At 49.3% G+C, this 23,933-nt stretch overlaps 1 protein-coding gene across 5 annotated transcripts in view; it reads left to right on the top strand.

Moving 5' to 3' along the window:
* LOC140384726 (protein kinase C-binding protein NELL1-like) overlaps positions 1–23,933 on the top strand; it is a 1,091,429-nt gene that overhangs the window by 61,513 nt on the left and 1,005,983 nt on the right. For all 5 annotated transcript variants that reach the window (XM_072466691.1, XM_072466689.1, XM_072466693.1 and 2 more), the window contains exon 5: positions 2,718–2,814. In XM_072466691.1, coding sequence (XP_072322792.1) covers positions 2,718–2,814 — 97 coding nt within the window. The remainder of the gene's footprint in view (positions 1–2,717; positions 2,815–23,933) is intronic.

Raw genomic sequence — 23,933 nt, 5'->3', positions numbered from 1 at the left:
GTAAACCTGCAGAAGTAATTTACTCAGAATTCTAACTTGATGGAAACCTTGAAGCCCTCAAAGAATAAAGGTCAATGATTTGTGGTCATTGTTACCGAAATGCGCTCCCACCGAGACATCTGACACCTTGCCTGGTTCGTGGCCGAGCACCAAGTCCAATATGGCCTCTCCCCCTAGTCGGCCTATCTACATATTGAGTCAGGAATCCTTCCTGCACACACCTGACAAAATCTGCTCCATCCAAACCATTTGCACTAAGGAGGTTCCAGTCAATATTAGGGAAGTTGAAGTCACCCATGACAACAACTCTGTTACTTCTGTACTTTTCCAAGCTGCCCAATCTGTTCCTCTATCTCTCTGCTGCTATTGGGGGCTCAATAGAAAATTCCCAATAAAGTGACTGCTCCGTTGTTGTTTTTGACTTCCACCCATACTGACTCAGTAGACAAACCCTCCTCAACTACCTCTTTTTCTGCAGCTGTGGTGCACTCCCTAATTAACAGTGCCACTCCCCCTCCTCTTTTACCTCCCTCCCTATTCTTCTGAAAACATTCCTGTCCCTGTGAAATCCAATCTCCGTAATGGCCACAACATCGTAGTTCCAAGTACTGATCCATGCTCTAAGTTCATCTCCCTTATTCCTGACACTCTGGGACCTCTGCTCTTTGTGGTTTTTATAAATGACTTGGATGAGGAAGTGGAAGGATGGGTTAGTAAGTTTGCCGATGCCACAAAGGTTGGTGGAGTTGTAGATAGTGTTGAAGGTTGTTGCAGGTTACAACAGGACATTGACAGGTGCTGAATACAGGGTTAAAGGCAGGATTCTTGGAAGTGTGGAGGAACAGAGGGATCTTGGGGTCCACGTACATAGAACCCTCAAAGTTGCCACGCAGGTTGACAGGGTTGTTAAGATGGCGTATGGTGCGTTGGCTTTCATTAACAGGGGAATTGAGTTTAAGAGCCGTGAGGTTTTGCTGCAGTTTTATAAAACCCTAGTTAGACCACACTTGGAATATTGTGTCCAGTTCTGGTCGCCTCATTATAGGAAGGATGTGGATGCTTTGGAGAGGGTACAGAGGAGATGTACCAGGATGCTGCCCGGATTGGAGGGCATGTCTTATGAAGAAAGGTTGAGGGAGCTAGGGCTTTTCTCACTGGAGCGAATAAGGCAGAGAGGTGACTTGATAGAGGTGTACAAGGTGATTTGAGGCATGGATAGAGTGGGTAGCCAGAGACTTTTCCCCAGAGACTTGGAAATGGGTGTCACGAGGGGACATAATTTTAAGGTGATTGGAGGAAGGTTTAGGGGAGATGTCAGAGGTAGGTTCGTTACACAGAGAGTAGTGGAATGCACTGCCAGCAGAGGAGGTGGAGAGAGACATTAGGGACATTTAAGCGACTCTTAGACAAGCACATGGACAGCTGTTGCTCTTTTTAGCCTTAGTTTATTAGCTCTGATTACGTCACCTTTGCTCATGAGTCGCCAGGTATCTTTCTGATACCGCCACGTGGTTCAAGTTCAAGTTATGATTAATAAGTCAGCACACCGCTTAGTAAGATTGAAATCAACGGTCATTTATTATATACAACAAGTAATGTTTACACAATAATCCTACTATCTATATAATAAACCTATCACTACTGGCCAATACTTAACTTTAGGAAGAGCCCACCAGGTCAGGGAAACGAATGGCTTATCCAATCGGATCTGGCCCACGGGATTCAAAAGGCTGCTACAGGTCGATGGCTAGGAGTCTTTATCAGATAGCGATCGCTGGACTCAAACTTACGGTTGCCGGTTGCTGTTCTTGCGAAGGTCTCGAGCAGGCGAAGAAGGGAGAGAGAGCGATCTGAACTTGGCCCCTCACTTTATAGGGCCCAGGGGCTTCCCGCCTCCCGGGGCGGCCCTTGACCCTGAGTCCCAAGTGATTGGACTTGGGTTCGATACGTCCAATTGCGAGGCGATTCCCCGATCGGGGGGTGGTCGTTCACCTGCCTTTGTTTCGGCCACTGCAGGCGCCGACAGGTCTGGCCCGGTATTCAATTGCTAATATGTTGCAATTGTTCCCGGGGATAGCCGATTAAACTGCAGATGTCTGGGTGGATGGGCTGTTAATAGCTCTGAGTATCGATCTGGGCCAACTTACCCAGAGCCGAATATGCTATTCTGTCTGCAGCTGTCCGTTTCTGTCTTGTTACCTGCTTTTCCCAGCAGCCTTTCCGGTTTAGCCATTTTAAGTCGGGTTTTGGCCAAATTAATCGGGACGCAGCCATTTTACGTGGCTACACAGCAGTAAATTGAAGGGGTGTAGGTTAGGTTGATCTTTGATTAGGATAAATGGTCCGCACAACATCGTGGGCTGAAGGGCCTGTACTGTGCTGTACTGTTCTATGTTCTGTGTTCTATGTTCTAATCACATCATCTTCTCGCCTTCACACGCTGGCTGAAGAATGATTGCGTTGGAGTAGCCGTGACAAATGGATGAGGTTTATTCGGAGGGTGGGGGGGGTGAGAAAAGATTGATTAACTGAAAGGATGGCACCTCCATTTTGAATTGCACCTTTGAAATGCGTGAAAAAGATTTGACTTGCCATTCGCTTGTTCATGTGAAATATTAATGACTCAACGATTTATTGCCATCAGGTGATTTGTTAAAGCCTTTGACATCGACCTTTGAACTGAACGAAAAATGTGATTTATTTTTCTTCCCCCATAGAATTTACGAGCGCGTTATCGATCCTCCCCAGACCAACTTCAGCCCAGGAATCAGCTTATGGCTCGGACAACGGAACAGTCGACACGGGCTATTTAAGGTAAGCGGTTGAATAAAACTAATTCAATTCATCTAAGTTACTGCCTCGCAGTAAGATTCCGAAGTCTATTTAGACACTTCAACTGCAGTATAACAGCATAAGTATATTAAAATACCAGTATTAAGTTCCTGAATGCTGGTCGTTAGTTGATTAAAGTTATGTTTATTCCATATGTCATAATATTTCATGGCAATTATTGCAAATATTCATGTGGCTGTTTTCTTGGTTTAAAACTGTGTTGACTATTTGGATAATCAACAGAAATATTATCATCCAAAATAATGTAATTGGAAATTGAGAAATGAATTCTGGAAGAGAAAGCAATTTATCTGGTGTCATGATTCGTTTCCTGGTGCTTGATTATTTGCTTTCAATATTTTGCAATTGCTCCGCTGTGTCTCTTACAATCTCAGTACTTTTGAAAATAGAAAATGTTGATTAGTTGGGGGAGGGAGCGAGGGAAGTGTCTGCGTTTCTACCAGGTTTTATTTGCTGCCGGCGAGAAAACATGCTCTGATCTTGCGTCTCAGTGCTGTGTTTCGTCAGCTCACGGATGCCAATGATGTGGGTGAAACATCACAAAATTCACAATGGGAGCGGGCGAGAAAGGCGCAACAGGAAAACTGCTTCTGCCTCTGAGCAATTTAGAAACTGCTGTTGAATGGAGTTTAAGAATAGGATTGAACGCAGGAAACTTGACGCACGAACTGTTGCAAGGTGTTGGATAGCATTCAGCTGCTCTTACTTAAGACCTCAAAGACATCACTAAGTTAGCTCTTGGGCTAACATTTTCCAGCCGACCTTGCTGGCCCCGCTGACGGTGACCCCCCCCCACCACACCGCACGCACATGTTCTCCGGCTGCGGAGGGTGTGGACAACGGGGAAAACCCATCGACTACGGCGGGACTGGACGCTCCCACAGCTGACCAATGGCGGGCTGCCTCTGCAACCGCAAAACATACCATGGAGGAGGGGAGGGGGGAGGTTGTGGCGGACGAGCCCTAGGTGTCGATGGAATACCATGGGCTGGATTCTCTCAAAATTAGACTATGTCCCCCACGCCGGCTTGGAAACGGTGGAGTTTTACTCCAGAAATTCCTTACAAAATGCTGAACCAATTCAATGCCCTGCAGGGGGCTGGCAGTGACCCGGAGTGAATCGCACAGCTTTTGCTGCGGAGACCGGTTCCCGCACATCCAGTTCGGAGTCCGCGCATGCGGAGGGAAGCGTCCTCCACCGGCTGCGTTGAGCTCCACGGCAGACTTGGACCGCAGAACCACACAGAGAAAAGAGAGCGCCCCCGATCGGCCGCGCGCCCGAGCCGGAACCAGGACAGAATTAACCCTCGGCTGCCTGTCCGTACCCCCCTGGCCTCCGATCCGCCCGCCCCGGACCAAGACGGCCACGGGCTGAGTTCGCAGCCACCACGCCAGCATCGCGACCGGCAATAGGTGGTTAGCTCCAACTCCACCAGGAGCCCGGCCGGTCGGGAGCGGTGGGTTGCTGGGCGGGCCTCTGGCAATGGCCCCCTGGCGGCGCGGCGTACTCAGCGGTCACGCCGATTTTCAGGGCCCGGAGAATCACCGGACGGGCGCCAGGCCCGATTACGGCGTGAAAGTAGGTTCTCCGCCCGCGCTGGCCGCGGGTTCGCTGTGGAGAACCCAGCTCCAGAATTATGTACATATATACAGCAAAGGGTGCAAGTTAAGAACTGTCTCCATGCTTGTTTGTGCACTACGCTAATATGCCAATGCTAGACGACCTCTTTGTGGGGTCCATGTACTCCACAGAGGTTTTCATTAATGAAAATGGTTTTTGCAGCCATGCAGTAAAAGTGGAAAGTTTTTACCTTTTGCAACACAAAACAAGTTGTAGAAATTGTCGCAAAATCCATTGAAGCCGATTGGAAACCTCAACTGTTTTCTGAGAGGTTTGGAGGTATGTTCTCCGGATGTTGGCAATACCGGATTCATTGCCCCTCCCATTGCTGGTTTTAGGTGCTGATAGTGGGCCTCTGATGTCCTTGCTGTGGTAGTATGATTGGTATTGGTTTGTTTATGCCAAATCTAACCAACGCAACTTGAACATACAAATTAGGAGCAGGAGGAGGCCATTCGGCCCCTCGAACCTGCTCCGCTATTCAATAAGATCATGACTGATCTAATTGTAACTTCAATCCCACATTCCTGCCTCACCCCCTTTCACCCTTTCACCCCCCTTGTCAATCACGAATGTATCTCGCCCTGCCTTAAAAATATTCAAAGGTTCTGTTTACACCGCCTTTTGAGGAAGAGAGCTCCAGAGACTTATAACACTCTGAGAGAAAAATTACTCTTCATCTCTGTCTGAAATGAGTGACCCCTTATTTTCAAACAGTGATCCCTGGTTCTATTTTCTTCCCAAAGAGGAAACATAATTTCATAAGGTTGAGGAGCAGAATTAGGCCATTGGGCCCATCGAGTCTGCTTCACCATTCGATCATGGCTGATCTCATCCTGGCCTCAACTCCACCGTCCTGCCCGTTTTCCATAACCCTTCAACCCATTTCCAATTCAAAATCTGTCTAACTCCTCCTTAAATTTACTCACTGTCCCAGCATCCACCGCACTCCGGGGTAGCGAATTCCACAGATTCACAACACTTTGGGAGAAGTAATTTCTCCTCAACTGCATTTTAAATTTGCTACCTCTGATCCTAAGATTATGACCTCTCCTTTCAGAATGCCCCACAGGAGGAAGCATCAGCTCCATGTCTGCTTTATCCATACCTTTCAGCATCTTGTATACCTCAATTAGATCTCCCCTCATTCTTCTGAACTCGAGAGAGTATAGCCCTAAACGTCCCAATCTTTCTTCATACGACAAACCCCTCATCTCTGGAATCGACCCAGTGAACTTCCTCTGAACTGCCTCCAATGCCACTACATCTTTCCTCAAATAAGGGACCAAAACTGTGCATCTGAAAAAACTGAAACATCCTCTCTATACCTATCCATATCCATCCTGTCAATAACCCTCAAGATCTTGAAGATTTCGATCAAGTCTACTCTCACTCTTCTAAACTTTAGTAGATATAAAACTATCCTCTTCAACCTTTCCTCGTAAGCCAACCCGCCCATTCCTAGTGTTAGTCAGTAAACCTTCTCTGAACTGCTTCTGATCCATTCACATCTTTCCTTGAGTAAAGAGACGAATACTGTACACAATAGTCCAGATCTGGTCTCACCAGTTCCCTATACAACTGAAGCTTAACCTCCCTACTTTTGTATTCAATTCCCTCACAACGAATCAATACATTGTATTAGCTTTCCTAATTACTTGCTGCATCTGTCTACTAGCCTTTTGTGATTCATGCACTAAGACACCCAGATCCCTCTGAATCTCAGAGCTCTGCAATCTCTGACCATTTAGATAATCTCTGACCATTTAATGTCACATGTCGGCCAGACCAGGTAAGGATGGCAGATTTCCTTGCGTCAGCAACGTTTGTGAAGTAAGTGGGTTTTTCCAACCGTGATAATTTATTGGTCACATTAACTGAGACTAGCCAAATAATCCAGATTTATCAACGGTGTCATTCCCACTACACCACCATCTAGAGGGGATAATGGGCAGAGTTATCTGGCCATTCATGACGGCAGGAACTTACTGTCCCGTCAACGGCGGACCCCCGGCATGCGTTTTGCGGCCATGAGGGGTGTGTTCGATGGGGCATCCCGTTGAAAACGGTAGAACCCAAAGATCCTGCTGCCGGCCACTGACAAGCTGCCCTCCACCTCTGCAGAACACGGCGTGGAGAGGGAGGAAAATCCCACCCTATAATAATAATAATCACTTATTGTCACAAGTAGGCTTCTGTGAAAAGCCCCTAGTCGCCACATTCTGGCGCCTGTTCGGGGAGGCCAGTGCAGGAATTGAATCCGCGCTGTTGCCTTGTTCTGCATTACAAGCCAGCTGTTTAGCCCACTGTGCTAAACCAGCCCCAAGACAGATAGGGATGGCCGTGGCAATGGATGGATTTGAGAACAAGGATGATAAGGGGCGGCACGATGGCACAGTGGTTAGCATCACTGCCTCACAGCACCAGAGACCCGGGTTCAATTCCGGCCTTGGGTCATTGTCCGTCTGGAGTTTGCACATTCTCCCCGTATCTGCGTGGGTTTCCTCCGGGCGTTTCCTCCCACAGTCCAAAGATGTGCAGATTCAGTGGATTGGCCATGATAAATTGCTCCTTAATGTCCAAAGATGTGTAGGTTAGCTGGGGTTACGGGGATCGGGGTGGGGAGTGGGCCTGGGAAGAGTGCTCTTTCAGAGGGTCGGTGCAGACCCGATGGGTCGAATGGCCTCCTTCTGCACTGTAGCAAATTGATGGTTCGATGCTCTGTGGATAATTTTAAAATCAAGGTGTTGCTTAACCGCGAGCCAACGTATGTTAGTGGGGAATGAGTAAATGCAACATGATAAGAGCAGCAGAGTGTTGGACGACCTCAGGTTTATTGAAGTTTGAGTGTGGGAAGCTGGCGGGAGTGCATTGAAAAGACATGGATGAAGGTTTCAGCAGCAAATTAACTAACACGGGGCAGAGTTGGTCAATGTTACAGAGGTAGAAATAGGCGGCTTTAATGATGGTGAGGATAAGAGGTTAGAAGCTCATCTTGGAATCAAATGTCAAACATGATACCGAGCGTGAAAACAGTTCGGTTGGTGATGGTGACCAAGGAGCAGAATTTGTAAGTGGTGACCGAAGACTTTGGTCTTCTCAATATCTCATTGGAAGAAATTTCTATTCACCCAGTACTGGATTAGCAGTGGAGGAGTTGAGAAGGGTGGCATTGAGGTCGAGTTGGAAGTCGACCAAGTGCGCATGAACATTGCTGAATGTCGCCAAGGGGTAACATGTGGATCAGAAATAGGAGAGATCCAAGGATCGATCTTGAAGGGCACGAGAGATAAGTGGGCGGGAGCTGGAAGCCTTAACGGGTATTCCCCCGGTTTCTGTTGGATAGATAAGAGTGGAACCAGGTGAGCACCATCCCACCCAGCTGGATAGCGTGCTGAGATTTTGGAGGACGGTGGCTTCAGATGAGCCAAAGGGTGGAACTTTTCCAAAACAATAACGGTGTAATTTTCTCCGAGAAAATTTTTGCGGTTCCTGCCGGCCCTGGGGGTGCGGTCCAGACCCCACTTTGAACTCCCCCCCCCCCCCCCCCCCGCCCCATGTAAAAATCGCTGTGCCTGAGGCGCGAAGCATCTGATTCGTGTGCCCCATGGGTCACCTGAGCACTTGAGTGAAGGGGCCGCTGCATTTAAACAGCACCCATTCATGTCAGGAGAGTGGCGGCTAGGAAACCAGCTCCTCCTAGATTTACAGAGGGGGCCCCTCAATGGTTTGATGGGTCCCATGGAGGAGAGGCTGGCTAGGATATACCCTTGGGCTGGCAGGACGCTCTCCAGAAAGGTGATGAATCCCACCCAGGAGACGGTGGCAGCACTGGTCAATGCCAACACCTGACCAAGCGGACAGGTGTGCAATGCAGGAAAAAGATGAATGACCTCCTCCGATCAGCCAGGGTGAGTGCTTACTGTCTCCTCTCTGCACTCCACCCTTCTGTCACCTCCCAGAATGTCACCTCAATCACACATGTCACCAACTCAGGACCCAACCTCCCAGTAACTTCCTCAAACATCATCATCCCCCCCCCCCCCATCAACCAAAGAGCTTGGTCTGTCTATTGGCAGTGTCTGACCTCCCCCATCTCCAACACCACCTCGGAGGAGGACTCGGCAGAGGCATTCCAGCTATCACCCGCACCATCCACCATCGCAGCGACTCACACCTCAGTGGACGATGTCAGCAAGCTGGCTTCTGGGTCACTATCTGGTGAGCACCACACTGCTTCTGATGCACATCAGGCAGAGGCAGGAACGTCCCTGGGATCGGACAGTCAGAGATCTGCTGGATCTCAGGACTCAGCTGTGCCCCAGCCAGGTCCCTTGCCTCTGAACATGGTTGTCCCTTAATTGCTAGAGATGCAAAGGCAGAGCCGGGAACACCAGGAGGTGTTGGCAGTGAGACTCCTGCGACTACGAGGCTGAATGGAGGAGTTCCAAAACCTTCTGCCGCGGGAGATATTGCCGCCGATGTGTGGCACCCAGGCTAACGCTGCAAGGGTGGCATCCAGAATGGAAATTCTGGGCAAGAGGTCAGATCTATGACTGGAGAGCTCTGAAGTATGGCTCAGTCCATGAGGACCATGGTTGAGAGGTTCGACACCATGGTGCAGACTCTGGTGGACCACCAGGACTTGCAACGCCAGATGACGTTGAGGCTTCTGGAGCTCACTCCAGCTGCCCCTCCATCCCATGGCGTGACCCAGGGGCCCATGAGAAGCCGGAGAGGGGAGGATCCACTAGAGCACACACTGAGCCTTCCATTCAGGAGACTCGGTGTGACCTGCCAATCTGAATACCCCCTTCCTGTGACTGGCGCAACTCAGGTGCAGTGGGCAGAACAGGGTGATGGGCAAAACCAGTGCCACCCAAAAGTAGGCTGAGGGCCCTCCAGGTCCCGGCCCTGCAAAGGTCGTCCACCAAGGGTGTCTCAGACAACAGGGCGTGGGAAGCAGCAGGCCGCTTCTGCCTCTGATGTACATTCTGGGTGGGTTCATTGTGTAAGGAGTTGTTGGGGCACATAGTGGGAATAGGTGAGGTTTGGCCCCGATAGTTGTGGGTTCATTATCACTTCTAACTTGTGCACATGTCACTGAACGAAATATCATTGTTCTCCACCACCTTAACTCCTCCCATTCTTTAACCCTCCACCCAGTGGCCTGCGCTTCTCCCCATCTGGACATAGTTCTCCTCATCGGCCCTCAATGTGAGGCAGACAATTAGGCCTTCTCAGTGTGAATGTTTCAAATGTAGTGACTGGACTCGAGCATGATTTAGTAAACCTGAGACCCTCACCCCCTAATCCCCATCTAGAGCAAAAGGACAGAGGAATGTAGTGCAGGACCTCACTCAGACATGCACCAGGGAGTCAGCGTGCTGGCAGCTGACAGGCAGGAGTCAGTGCTAAGCAGTAGCTGAGGAGCATCGCTCATTACTCCTCACTGCGAGTCGTCATTACCCTCCTGCATTGAACCGGGCAGCGGGCACTCAAGGACTCCCCTGCCCCAGCACCCTGATGAGTGAGCACTCAGCTACCTTCATCCCCTGGTCTCAGAGGAGTCATGATGTATTGGAGTGTGTGGGGTGGAGAGGGGTGGGGTGAGCTGGCAGTTGTGGGTGGGGGGGGGGTGTTGTCGCACTGTTAGACGACATGTTGGTCCTACGCCATGAACCAGGAGGTGATGATGACGGCCTGAGCCCTACTGCCCATGTGCAGCGTCGCCCACACCTGGCCTCCATCCTCCGGATCCTCAGCAGCCTCTTCCTCAACTCCCCTCCTGAAGGTCCTCCTCATCCGAGGACACATGCTGCTCCTCCAGGAACTCCTCATGTAGGTCATTACTCGCTGCAGGGTCAGGTTCTGTAGGGCACAGCAGACCATCATGGTGTGAAAGACCTTCTCGGGCGGCCCACCGGACATGTCAAGGGCATCTGCGTGAGGCGGCTGGGCCGCCCGGTCATGGATTAGGTGGCACAGTGCGCCTCGCTGTACCCGCCTCTGCTGAGATCTCTGACCTCCACACTGGCATCATCAGACAATACCTCAGGGGATATCCCTTGTCCCCCACAAGCCATCCCTGCAGCCTGGGGTGACCCTCGAAAATGCCAGGGGTCTGCGCTTGTCCAAGGATGTAACTATCATGCATGCTTCCTGGGATACATGCACACACGTGCATGAATTCCATCTGGCGGTCACACACCAGCTGCACATTGAGGGTCTAAAACCCCTTCCTGTTTATGAAGGGGACTCCCCGATGCCATGGGCTGCATAGAGCGGCATGGGAGGGAGCTGTCAATCACCCCCTGCACCTGTGGCAGACCAGCTTTCTGCCGAATCCCGCAGCCCTCTCATCCTGTTCGACCTGATTCAGGTCGAAATGAATAAAGTCTAAATCCCTTATATCGAGTGCATCAATGATCTCCTGGATGTACTTATAGGTGGACGCCTGCGAGATGTTGCATAGGTCACCCGTGGAGCCCTGAAACAACCCCGTCATGTAAAGATTGAGGGCTTTCGTGACCTCTACGGTCACATGGAGCAGGTATCCTCTGCCGCCACGGGGCGACAATTTGGAAAGAATATGGCACAGGTCCCGCACAGTCTTTGTGGTGAGGTGAAGCCTCTTACGGCGCATGTTGTCTGGTCTGACAACTCCCTGAAAGACAGGTCTTGCACACCCTTGCCTGTGTCTCCTGTGCCTTCATGCCCTCTGCCCACCTGGTTTCCTGCCGCAGGGTCTTCCCCGGGTACCGCCGCATGTTGCTGTTGGAGTCTGTACTCCTGCAGCGCTGTAATAAGAGGAATGGACAGCTCCACTGGCTCCATACTGATATCGCTTGGCTATCTGGGAGGGATGAGAGAGAGTGTCAGGTTGATGTTACAACCGGATAACATCAGCACCTCCCCAGACCTACTTGCACCCCGAACCTGGGGGTAGCCAGTCCCATACCTTATCCAGCTACTACCACTCACTCACAGCTCGGGTCCCTCCCATCTCCATTGCATAATTGGCTCCAGCCTATACCCTCACCCTGCCAGGGTCGCCTTTGGCCTGCCATCTGGTTCTCCACTCCCTTATTCTGTATATAACTGGAGATTCTGCCAGGAGGTTTATATGCTCGCACATCCCTAATGGGCAGGGTCAACTGGACGGTGATGTCTACATTGGGGGCTAATGGATCCTCACTGGCCGACGTTGCGGTCCAGCACAAAAGCAAGCCCAGTGTCCCTCGATCCCGGATACCCAAGTGTTTACCCCTGAGCCCTGAGAATTCATCCCATTCCTTGACTTTGAGACTGTGGGCAGCTGGCACTGTTAAGGATGAACTCTTGATGACAAATTAGTTTGACGAGCAGGAGTCTCTGGAATGCTTCAGGGATAGGCAAAGGCAATAGGCACCCTTCTTATTCAGGTTACACTATTCTGAGATCGCATTGCTTCATGCCATTATACTTAAGACCCCCCCCCCCCCCCTACAGTGTTGCCTTCTTTTGTGGAATCTTACCCACCCAGCCAATTCGGCAGGCCAACTTGACTCACACCACAACTCCATGCGGCCTGCATCCAATCCATGCCACAGTCAGGAGACTAACACAGTCCTATAAGAACGTTTAAACAACCCAGGCAGCAGACTCAGGACCACCCACGCAAGCCGTGACCCCATCACGGAATCCACCCCCGCCCCTGTGTGTTCCGAAATCTCGCTGGGGCGCGATCCAGTTTTTGGCCCTTTTGCAAGACCTCGCGGGCCATGACGTGACGTGCTAACGCGGCCGCTAGGTCTCGCCCAAAGGCTGTGGGAAGTTCGAGAAGGACAAGGAGGGGAAAGTTTGCCTTTGTCCCAGTCACATATGATGTCATTTGTGGCGGATATGCTGTAGGTTAGGCCGCACAGAGGAGGTGTGCCGTTTTTCCTTTCCTAAGGGACATTAGCTGAGTTAGTGGATAGTTCCAGCAAACCATCCGCCTTTCAGAGGCTGACAGATGTAATGAATTGAATTTTCCCACTTGCCTTGGTGTGGTTTAAACTTCCAACCTTGAGCTTGCTCGCTCAGTACATTACCGCTGTTCAAACATCCTTTGATGCTGTCAACTTGCAATAGCATGTAACTGCTGCTTGGGCAGGTAGCTTGACCCGTTCTCAGAATCATGTATTTATAACATTTTCGAGCTAATCATATTCCTGCCCGCTTTCCCATTTTGGAATCCTATTTTCTTTTTCTCGCAGTCTGCTGCCGAGAGGCAGTGTCCATGACAACCAATCTTGCCAGTGTCGTTGTGGTTGGGATTGCAAAACTTGCAGGATTCTTCATGCGCCACTGAATGGTTAATGTGCAGAGCAGTATGGAGTGAGATGAACAATTTAATTTGCCACCTTGTAAGAGCCAATTTTTCTCTTGCTAAAGGCGATCTCCCTGGCAATCTAGCCTGGAGCTGATCAGAGGTCCCGTGAACTTGCGTCTCAATTGATCGTGAAATGAATGAAAAATGAAAATCGCTTATTGTCACAAGTAGGCTTCAATGAAGTTACTGTGAAAAGTCCCTAGTCGCCACATTCCGGCGCCCGTTCAGGAAGGCTGGTACGGGAATTGAACCGTGCTGCTGGCCTGCCTTGGACGTCTTTAAAAGCCAGCGATTTAGCCCAGTGTGCTAATCCAACCCCAGATCAGTATAGAAGTTAACAGCATAGCAAAAGACCATGCAGCCCATAGGCTTACGCCAGTGTTACTTCCCGACTAGAGCCTCCTTCCAGCTTCAGAGGAGGCGGTAGCGTAGTGATATTGTCACTGGACTAGTGACCCAGGGGAATGTTCTGAGGATCAGGGTTCGGATCCCACCATGGACGGGCAGCACGGTAGCACAGTGGTTAGCACAATTGCTTCACAGCTCCAGGGTCCCAGGTTCGATTCTGGCTTGGGTCACTGTCTGTGTGGAGTCTGCACGTTCTCCCCGTGTGTGCGTGAGTTTCCTCCGGGTGCTCCGGTTTCCTCCCACAGTCCAAAGTTGTGCACGTTAGGTGGACTGGCCATGCTAAATTGTCCTTAGTGTCCAAAATTGCCCTTAGTGTCGGGTGGGGCTACTGGGTTATGGGGATAGGGTGGAGGTGTGGTCTTGGGTAGGGTGCTCTGTCCAAGAGCCGGTGCAGACTCGATGGGCCGAATGGCCTCCTTCTACACTGTAAATTCGATGATTCTATGATGTCAGCTGGTGAAATTTGAATTTGCTAAAATCTGGAATTAAAAGTCTAATGATACCGTTGTCATAAAAAACCCACCTCATCCTCCCCGTGTCTGCGTGGGTTTCGCCCCCCACAACCCAAAGATGTGCAGGGTAGGTGAATTGGCCACGCTAAATTGCCCTGATCATAATGAATGCGGGACAGCACCCCCACCCCTGCCCCAAACCCCCAGCTGCTGGTAGAACCCTAGCAGAGGAGGGGTGAAGCTTTATGTTGCCGTTAATTGGCCATTGAAGGGACCTATTTGGCCTGCAGTCCAAGCGGCCATCCTTGCCGCTGACTGAATGAGAGAGAGTCGGAAAAGCAGTGGAGCTTCAGCCCGTTGCCTACCCTCCTGGTCCTCCAGCCTCCCACCCCACCTCCCAGCATGCTCCGTGGGTCAGACTCAATTCGGCTAATTTGGTGAGTCTGATGAAGAGAAATACTGAACAGCATCAGTAAGACAGCTTCACATCTGATGAATTGATTTGAGACCCGATACTCAGTGAGCTGTTCATTTGACAACTGTTCCAGCAGTTTATTTTGAGACAGCAATCTATAATGCTACGAATGGAAGGTCTCCTCGGCTAGCATTTTTTAAACTTATCTTAATTGCTACCCTTATGAAGCAGGATGTGATATTGTATCTGCACCAAGCTGTATATCCAGGTGCAATGACATTAATGCATTAAACTCTGAATCCATTCGGCCCATCAAGTCTGCACCGGCCCTTGGAAAGAGCACCCTACCCACGTCCACACCTCCACCCTATCCCCGTAACCCAGTAATCCCACTTAACCTTTTTGGACACTAAGGGGCAATTTATCATGGCCAATCCACCTAACCCGCACATCTTTGGACTGTGGGAGGAAACTGGAGCACCCGGAGGAAACCGACGCACACACGGGGAGAACGTGCAGACTCCGCACAGACAGTGACCCAAGCCGAGAATCGAACTCTGGAGATGTGAAGCAACTGTGCTAACCACTGTGCTACCGTGCTGCTCAAAGAATAGCATAATCACAGCCTGTTTAGGGTCGCAGCGGTCCGAGACCATTGCCACGAGTTCATCGAACGACCTGGAATCCGGTGTAGCCGGGTAGGTCAAACCTTTGGTGATCCCGAATGTCCGGGCCAGAAAGACGGTCAGAAGGAGAACTTTTTGTCAGCCTTCCTCCAATATACCCTTTGCACGTGCTCTGCATACTGATCCCAATCCCATCAAAGGCATCCGATTTACCCAACAGCGGCATTTTAAATGATACGATATATTGCACTCAATACGGGCTTCCGGCGGATGGGCAAATCGAAGGGTGAGTCCGGGGCTTCCATAGATCCTCGTCGCCAATATTATAACTGATAAGCAAGCTGCTGTTAACGAAGGTGAATTTATTTACGTATTTACAATTACATCATCTCAGTTACAGTGCAGAACTTGCTGGGTGCATAGATGTGATCTGAGTTGGGCCTCCTTTTAACACCTGCCCTTAATGTGCCCCAGGTGGTTGGTCTCCACCCCCTATCGAGGGAGCTTGCAATCCACAGGGAGTTGCATGATTGTCTCCCCATGGTCTTCATGGAGGTCATAACACTGGCCGAGTGTCCTGGTCAACACACACAACAGAGTTATCTGTTTGTTGTAGTGATGGAGCCTGTTGTATTGCCCTACATTTTGGAAGTATTTTATTGGCTGTGAAGTTCTTGCCTTTCCCCTTTCCTCTGTCTGGACAGCCTTTATTAACAGTATTATGAAAATTCCCTCCGCAGAGCAATAAGCAGAATTCAAAACGGGAGCATAAGGAAGGGGAGCAGAAAGAAACAATATGCCTCTTAAATCTGCACCATTCTTCAATGAGATCTTATTTGATCTTTGACTTCAGCTCTTCCCCCCCCAAGATAACCTTTTGCTTTGGAAAATCTATCCAACCCAACCTTGAATCAGCTTGATGACTGAACAGCCACTGTATGATGTGGTAGGGAATTTGTTACAGCTCACACAGGTCTTACTGGATGGGGATGATTAACTAACCCGTGGATCTTGTAGAGTACGAGCTCCTCCGGTAAGGTGGTGGGGACCCTTAACTATACTTGGCTTTGTATAAGAGTTGGCCAGTAAGGCACTGACCAGAGAAGACACAAGACTAGTGGACCAGGGAACTACTGGAGCTGGTATTTTATAGAACCCATACAGTACAGAAGGAGGCCATTCGGCCCATCAAGTCCGCACCGACCCTCCGATAGAGCACCTTACCTAGGCTCACTCCCCTGCCCTATCTCCTTAATCCTATAACCCCACCTAACCTTTGGACACTAAGGGGCCATTTAGCGTGCCCAATCCACCTAACCTGCATATCATTGGACTGTGGGAGATGGTGGCGTAGTGGTTTTGTCACTGGATTTGTGACGCTCTGGGTACCCGGGTTCGAATCCCGCCACTGCAGATGGTGAAATACAAATTCAATAAAAATCTGGAATTTAAAATCGAACAATTACCTTTAAACCATTGTCGATCGTCGTAAAAACCCATCTGATTCACCACATAGATACATAGAAGACAGGGGCAGGAGGAGGCCTTTTGGCCCTTCGAGCCTGCTCCGCCATTCATCACGATCATGGCTGATCACCCAACTCAATAGCCTAATCCTGCTTTCTCCAAATAGCCTTTGATCCCATTCTCCCCAAGTGCTATACCCAGCCATCTCTTGAATGTATTCAATGTTTTAGCATCAACTACTTCCTGTGGTAATGAATTCCACAGGCTCACCGCTCTCTGTGTGAAGAAATGTCTCCTCATCTCTGTCTGAAATGGTTTACCCTGAATCTTCAGACTGTGACCCCTGGTTCTGGACACACCCATCATTGGTAACAACATCCCTGCATCTACCCTGTCTAGTCCTGTTAGAATTTTATAAGTCTCTATGAGATCCCCCCTCATTCTTCTGAACTCCAGCGAGAACAATCCCAACCTAGTCAATCTCTCCTCATATGACAGTCCCGCCATCCCTGGAATCAGTCTGGTAAAGCTTTGCTGCACTCCCTCGAGAGCAAGAACATCCTTCCTCAGAGAAAGAGGCCAAAACTGCACACAATACGCCAAGTGTCGCCTCACCAAGGCCTGTACAATTGCAGCACCACATCCCTGCTTCTATACTCGAAACCTCTTGCAATGTAGGCCAACACACCATTAGCCTCCTTTACCGCCTGCTGCACCTGCATGCTTACCTTCAGCGACTGGTGCACAAGGACACCCAGGTCCTGCTGCACACTCCCCTCTCCCAATTTACAATCATTCAGGTAATAATCTGCGATTCCTGTTTTTGCTTCCAAAGTGAATAACCTCACACTCATCCAAATTATACTGCATCTGCCATTGATTTGCCCACTCGCCCAACCTGTCCAGATCTTGCTATAGGATTCCTGCATCCTCGTCACAATTTACCCACCCACCTAATTTGGTATCATCTGTAAACTTTGAGATGTTCCATTTTGTTGCCTCATCCAAATCATTAATATATATTGTGAATAGCTAGGGTCCCAGCACCGATCCCTGTGGTACCACACTGGTCACTGCCTGCCAATTTGAAAAGGCCCCATTAATCCCGACTCTTTGTTTCCTCTCTACCAACCAGTTTTCTATCCACCTCAATACATTTCCCCCAATCCCACGCGCTTTCATTTTGCACAATAATCCCTTATGCAGGACTTTGCCAAACGCCTTCTGAAAATACAAATATACCACATCGTCTGGCTCCCCCTTGTCAACTGTACTGGTTATCTCTTCAAAGAATTCCAACAGATTTGTCAAGCATGATTTTCCCTTCATAAATCCATGCTGACTCTGACTGATCCTGCCACTGCTTTTTAAATGTTCCGCTATAAAGTCCTCGATAATGGATTCAAGCATTTTCCCCACTACCGATGTTAGGCTTACTGGTCTATAATTCCCTGCTTTCTCTCTACCTCCCTTTTTGAATATCGGAGTGACGTGGGCTACCCTCCAATCTGCAGGGACAGTTCCAGAGTCTATAGAATCCCGGAAGATGACCACCAATACATCCACTATTTCCAGAGCCACCTCCTTAAGCTCTCTGGGATGCAGATTCTCAGGCCCTGGGGATTTATCCACCTTCAATCCCATCAATGTTCCCAGCACCATTTCTCTACCAATGTTGATCTCCCTCAGTTCTTTCCTCTCACTAAACCTTTCATTCTCCAACATTTCTGGGATCTGATTTGTGTCCTCAATTGTGAAGACAGAACCAAAGTATGTATTCAATTGCTCAACCATTTCTTTATCCCTTATTATGCATTCCCCTGTTTCTGTCTGTAGGGGGCCTACATTTCTCTTTACCAATCTCTTTCTCTTCACCTATCTATAGAAACTCTTTGTGTCAGGCTTTATGTTCCCTGCAAACTCCCTTTCGTACTGTACTTTCCCCTTTTTAATCAATCCCTTCGTCCTTCTTTGCTGAATTCTAAACTGCTCCCAATCCTCAGACCTATTGAACGCAATTCTCCCATCGGGAGTCTATGTGCCGACGCCGGAGTGAAAATCGGAGTGTTTCACTCCGGCATCGGAGCCCGCTCCCAGCCCCCTATTCTCCCGCCCTCGGGGGGCTAGGAGTGGCGTCGCGTCATTTACGCGCGCCGGGCCTTGACACCGCATAAAAGCGCGCATGCGCGGTTGCCATCCTCCCCGAGGCCGCCCGCTAGGAGATGTCGGATGGATCTTGCGGGGCGCAGAGGAAAGGAGGTCCTCCTTCAGAGAGGCCGGCCCGCCGATCGGTGGGCACCGATCGCGGGCCAGACCCCATTTGAGGCCCCCCCCTTTCCCCCCCACAGGCTGCCCCCCAGCGTTCCCACGCTGTTCCCGCCGGCAGTGACCAGGTATGGACGGCGCCGGCGGGAACCTGTCGTGTTGGGCAGGCCGCTCGGCCCATCCGGGCCGGAGAATCGCCGCTCGCCCGTTGCAAATGGCGAGCGGCGATTCTCCGAGCGGCCAGCCGTGATTCTCACCGCGCCGGTTTGGGGGGGGGGGAGAATCACGTGCGGGTGGCGGGGCGGCGTGGCAGGACACGCGCGGTGCCCCGGCGATTCTCCCACGTGAGGGGGGGGGGGGGGGAGAATTCCGCCCATTATTTTTCTTGGCCAATCTGTATGCTTTAGGACTAAAGGACTAATATCCTTCCGGGAAGGAAATCTGCCGTCCTTACCCGGTCTGGCCTACATGTGACTCCAGACCCACAGCAATGGGGTTGACTCTTAACTGCCCCCTCAGGGGGAATCAGGGATGGGCAATAAATGCGGGCACAGCCAGCGACGCCCATGCCCCAAGAACGAATTAAAAAAAACACCGGAGCACCCAGAAGAAACCCACGCAGACACGGGGAGAAAGTGCAAACTCCACACAGACAATCACCCAAGGCTGGAATTGAACCCGGGTCCTAGGCACCGTGAGGCAGCAGTGCTAATCACTGTGCCAAGCCGTATATAATAGATACTGTAAAATGAAATAAGTTTTTGTTTCAACCCACTCGGTGTGGACTCCTTGTTGCCCTTACGAGAGAATTCCAAAGATTCACAATCCTCTGCATGAAGAAATTTCTCCCCAATCCAAAGTGGCTGACACTTCACCCTCAGTCTAAGCTCCTTAGATCGCACCACTGACTATAATTCACAATTCTGTTCCGTGTCAAACTGATATATATTTTTTTACCTGGCATGTGTTCCTAACGGCGGAAGCTAAAGCTGTCAGTTAGAAGGGAATTGATGATCAATATTGTTCTTCGAAATAACTGTTATTGACACTGAGCCTTGCTCTGACACTCCCACAGATAATAGAAGCCTCATGGAAACAGTTACTACAATGCCTCTTGGAGAGGAATCAGAGCAGTGCAGAATGGCCAATTACTATAATCTACAACTTAAAAATGTGTCAGGATAAAAGATCTCTACCTGGAATCCACTACTAATTGTGCTAGCTCAGCTGTCAGTTAGAACGAAAATTGATGATGATTTGTTCGTCAAAACAGCTGTTAATTTGGTGAGACTGCCTCTGCTATTCTCACAGATGGTTACCATATGTTTAAGGTCATAGATAAAAAGCAATATTGAATATGCAAAACTGTTGTAATTTATGCGCAGTGTCGAATTAGAAATGCGATATGATATTTTAAGAGAAAGTTATGAAGCATTTTTGCTTCAGTATGAAGAACACCTGCTTCACTGGTGACCTGACTCGAATTGGATGCCACTTGTCAGCATTGGTGTTTGGCAGATGTTTACATTTATTTCACTGAAAGTGTTCTTGAGCTTATTGTCTACCAAAGCCTTGTGCAGCGAAGGGAATTAGTATCTAATTGAGTCTGCATCCTGCGTTTACCTTCTGTCTCTCACGCCTTACCCCTGCAACTCATCACTGTTGCTTGTGTGTTTGCTTTTCGAAGCGTTCAAACAATAGGGGCTTGCTGTTTGTTTTTCCGTCCCTACCCGATTCGAGGGTGCTCCGTTAAGCTTGTAGGGCTGCTCCGAAACTGCCAGTTAAAATAAACCATTTCAAATAAGAATGAATCGTGAGAATGAGCGTCAGATTTGGATCTCTCCGTAGGTCGAACGATCTTCTCATGGTGGTTCCAGTCTATCTCAGCCCCAATGCCTGAACGTACGACCTTTTCCCAGGGGGCAGCTCTGCCTCAATTGACTGTGTACGCAGTCTGGATTTAAGACATGCTGGTTTGTTTGACTGTAAAGCAGTCTCAAAGAAATTAGATTGTGCGTTGAGGTAATGGGTCTTCAGCATATCATTTAGGCCTACAAGACGTCCAGCATATTGCACCTTCATGCACAGCAGCATTTAACAGGCCCAAATGCATCAGGCTTTTTAAAGGCAATTCTTACAGCTTTTTAAAAGAAATACTTGTTTTCCAAAATAAATTTCGAGGACCCAATCATTTTTTTTCCAATTGAGGGGCAATTTAGCGTGGCCAATCCACTTAACCTGCTCATCTATGGGTTGTGGGGGTGAAACACACGCAGACACGGGGAGAATGTACAAACTCCACATGGACAGTGATCCGAGGCCGTGATCGAACCCGGGTCCTCAGCGCCGTAGTCCCAGTGGTAACCACTGCGCCACAGGCAGCCCTCCAAGGCTTTTTGTACATATATAAAGAGCAAGAGGGTAGCCAGGGAGAGGGTTGGCCCACTCAAGGACAGGGGAGGGAATCTATGTGTGGAGCCAGAGGAAATGGGCGAAGTATTCAATGAATACTTTATGTCAGTATTCACCAAAGAGAAGGACTTGGTGGATGATGAGCCTGGGGAAGGGTGTGCAGGTAGTTTGGGTCATGTCGATATTAAAAAGAATCCTTGCTGTTGACAATTACTGAAGTTCAAACTGCCAACGCTGTCTCTTCCGAGAAGATGGGGGATGCGGGACGTTTGCCAGCCTGGCAGTGATGACTGCGGTGATCCGACTGTGGCCACAATGACTTCCTAGCATGCCGTCTTCCTTGTTTCACATGGTAGTGCATGGAACGCTCTGATAGGGAGACCCTACCAGCAGAGCAGCGAGAAAGCCATTCGTTGACACAGTTGTCATTGAAAAGAGGAGCATCTGCTAACAATTTCTGCCAAAGTGCTACCTCTCTGCAGATGGTTGGCAGGGGAGGGGGGTTGGGGAGGGGGGGGGTGCAGGCAGGGGGACACAGAGCACCCCTGGGGCACAGTCACCGTCCAGGCATCCTCCTGCTGGTCCCCATTCCTTCACACATGTCGCTTCGTTCCTAGCGGCAGATCCCCTAGTGCTAATAAAATGCAACTCCAGATGATTAACGTCTGCTCAAAGAACAAAGGAAAGAGGGTCACCTGGACTCGGAACGGTAGCTCTTTTCTCTCCCACCAGATGCTGCCAGACCTGCTGAGATTTTCCAGCATTTTCTCTTTTGAACGGAGCTTACACATGTGGAAATACGGTGATGGTTATTTCTAGCCTGAAAACCTGCGACTCTCCTCGCAGGTTCATGCTGCTGTGCTCACCAATTGATGATGCTCTAGTGGGCAACAAGGTGACAGGTGGAGTACAATGTGGAGAAATGTGGGGTGATTCACTTTGGTCAGCAGAATATTTTTTCAAAGGTGCAAAACTTCTAAATACGGAGGTTCAGAGGGACTTGGCTGAACTCGTACAAGGAGCACAAAGTTAGCATGCAGGTGAAGCAAGCAATTGGGAAGGCAAATGGCATGGGGACTGTAGGATAGCTGGAAGGAAGTCTTTCGACAATTGTACAGGGCTTTGGCGAGAGCACACTTGGAGTACTGTGTGCAGTTCTGGTCTCCATGTTTAAGACAGGGAACTCTTGGCATTGGCAATGTGGTGCAGCACAGTTTCACTAGATTGGTCCCGGGCTGATGGGGTCAACCCATGATGAGAAGTTGAGTAAATTGTGTCAATATTTTCTGGAGTTTAGAGGAGTGAGATGTGACCTGATTGAAACACACAAGGCATGTATAGATTTATAAGTAAGCAGGAATGTAACTTTTTTCAGCAGCAACCATCTACATTAGAATTCTTAGAGTAACAGGTAAACCCTAAAGAACCCTGTTTAATAATAATAATCTTTATTATTGTCACAAGTAGGCTTACGTTAACACTGCAATGAAATTACTGTGAAAATCCCCTCGTCGCCACAATCCGGCGCCTGTCGGGTACACTGAGGGAGAATTCAGAATGTCCAATTCACCTAACAAGCATGTCTTTCGGGTGGGAGGAAACCGGAGCACCCGGAGGAAACCCACGCAGACACGGGGAGAAAGTGTAGACTCCGCACAGACAGTGACCCAAGCCAGGAATTGCACCTGGGTCCCTGGCGCTGTGAAGCAACAGTGCTAACGACTGTGCTATCATGGCGCCCAAAGATTCTGAACCCAAAACGTAACAGTTAAGATCCAACCATGCTGTAGATTTGTAGTTACATATAGGCCAGGCTGGGTAGGCCTTCTCGAAAGACTTCAGTAAATTAGGTGGGTTTTTACATAAGAACATAAGAACTAGGAGCAGGAGTAGGCCATCGGCCCCTCGAGCCAGCTCCACCATTCAATGAGATCATGGCTGATCTTTGTGGACTCAGCGCCACTCTCCGGCCCGTACACCATATCCCCGAATCCCTTTATTCTTTAGAAAGGTATCTATCTTTTTCTTAAAAACGTTTAAAAAAGGAGCCTCAACTGCTTCACTGGGCAAGGAATTCTAGAGAGTCACAACCCTTTGGGTGAAGAAGTTCCTCCTACACTCCGTCCTAAATCTACTTCCCCTTATTTTGAGGCTATGTCTCCTAGTTCTGCTTTCCCCGACCAGTGGAAACAACCTGCCCGCATCTATCCTATCTATTCCCTTCATAATTTTATATGTTTCAATAAGATCCCCCCGCATCCTTCTAAACTCCAATGAGTACAGTCCCAGTCTACTCAACCTCTCCTCGTAATCCAACCCCTTCAGCTCTGGGATTAACCTAGTGAATCTCCTCTGCACACCCTCCAGTGCCAGTACGTCCTTTCTCAAGTAAGGAGACCAAAACTGAACACAATACTCCAGGTGTGGCCTTATACAATTGCAGCATAACCTCCCTAGTCTAAACTCCATCCCTCTAGCAATGAAGGACAAAACTCCATTTGCCTTCTTAATCACCTGTTGCGCCTGCAAACCAACTTTTTGCGACTCATGCACTAGGACACCAAGGTCCCTCTGCACAGCAGCATGTTTTAATATTTTATCATTTAAATAATAAACCCTTTTGCTGCTATTCCTACCAAAATGGATAACCTCACATTTGTCAACGTTGTATTCCATCTGCCAGACCCTAGCCCATTCACTCAAACTATCCAAATCCCTCTGCAGACTTCCAGTATCCTCTGCACTTTTTGCTTTACCACTCATCTTAGTGTCATCTGCAAACTTGGACACATTGCCCTTGGTCCCGAACTCCAAATCATCTATGTAAATTGTGAACAATTGTGGGCCCAACACTGATCCCTGAGGGACACCACTAGCTACTGATTGCCAACCAGAGAAACACCCAATAATCCCCATTCTTTGCTTTCTATTAATTACCCAATCCATGCTACTACTTTACCCTTAACGCCATGCATCATTATCTTATGCAGCAACCTTTTGTGTGGTACCTTGTCAAAAGCTTTCTGGAAATCCAGATATACCACATCTATTGGCTCCC

This window comes from Scyliorhinus torazame, chromosome 10, assembly GCF_047496885.1.
Source record: "Scyliorhinus torazame isolate Kashiwa2021f chromosome 10, sScyTor2.1, whole genome shotgun sequence".
Classification (NCBI taxonomy): Eukaryota; Metazoa; Chordata; class Chondrichthyes; order Carcharhiniformes; family Scyliorhinidae; genus Scyliorhinus; species Scyliorhinus torazame.
This window is presented reverse-complemented; position numbering and strand designations above follow the sequence as displayed.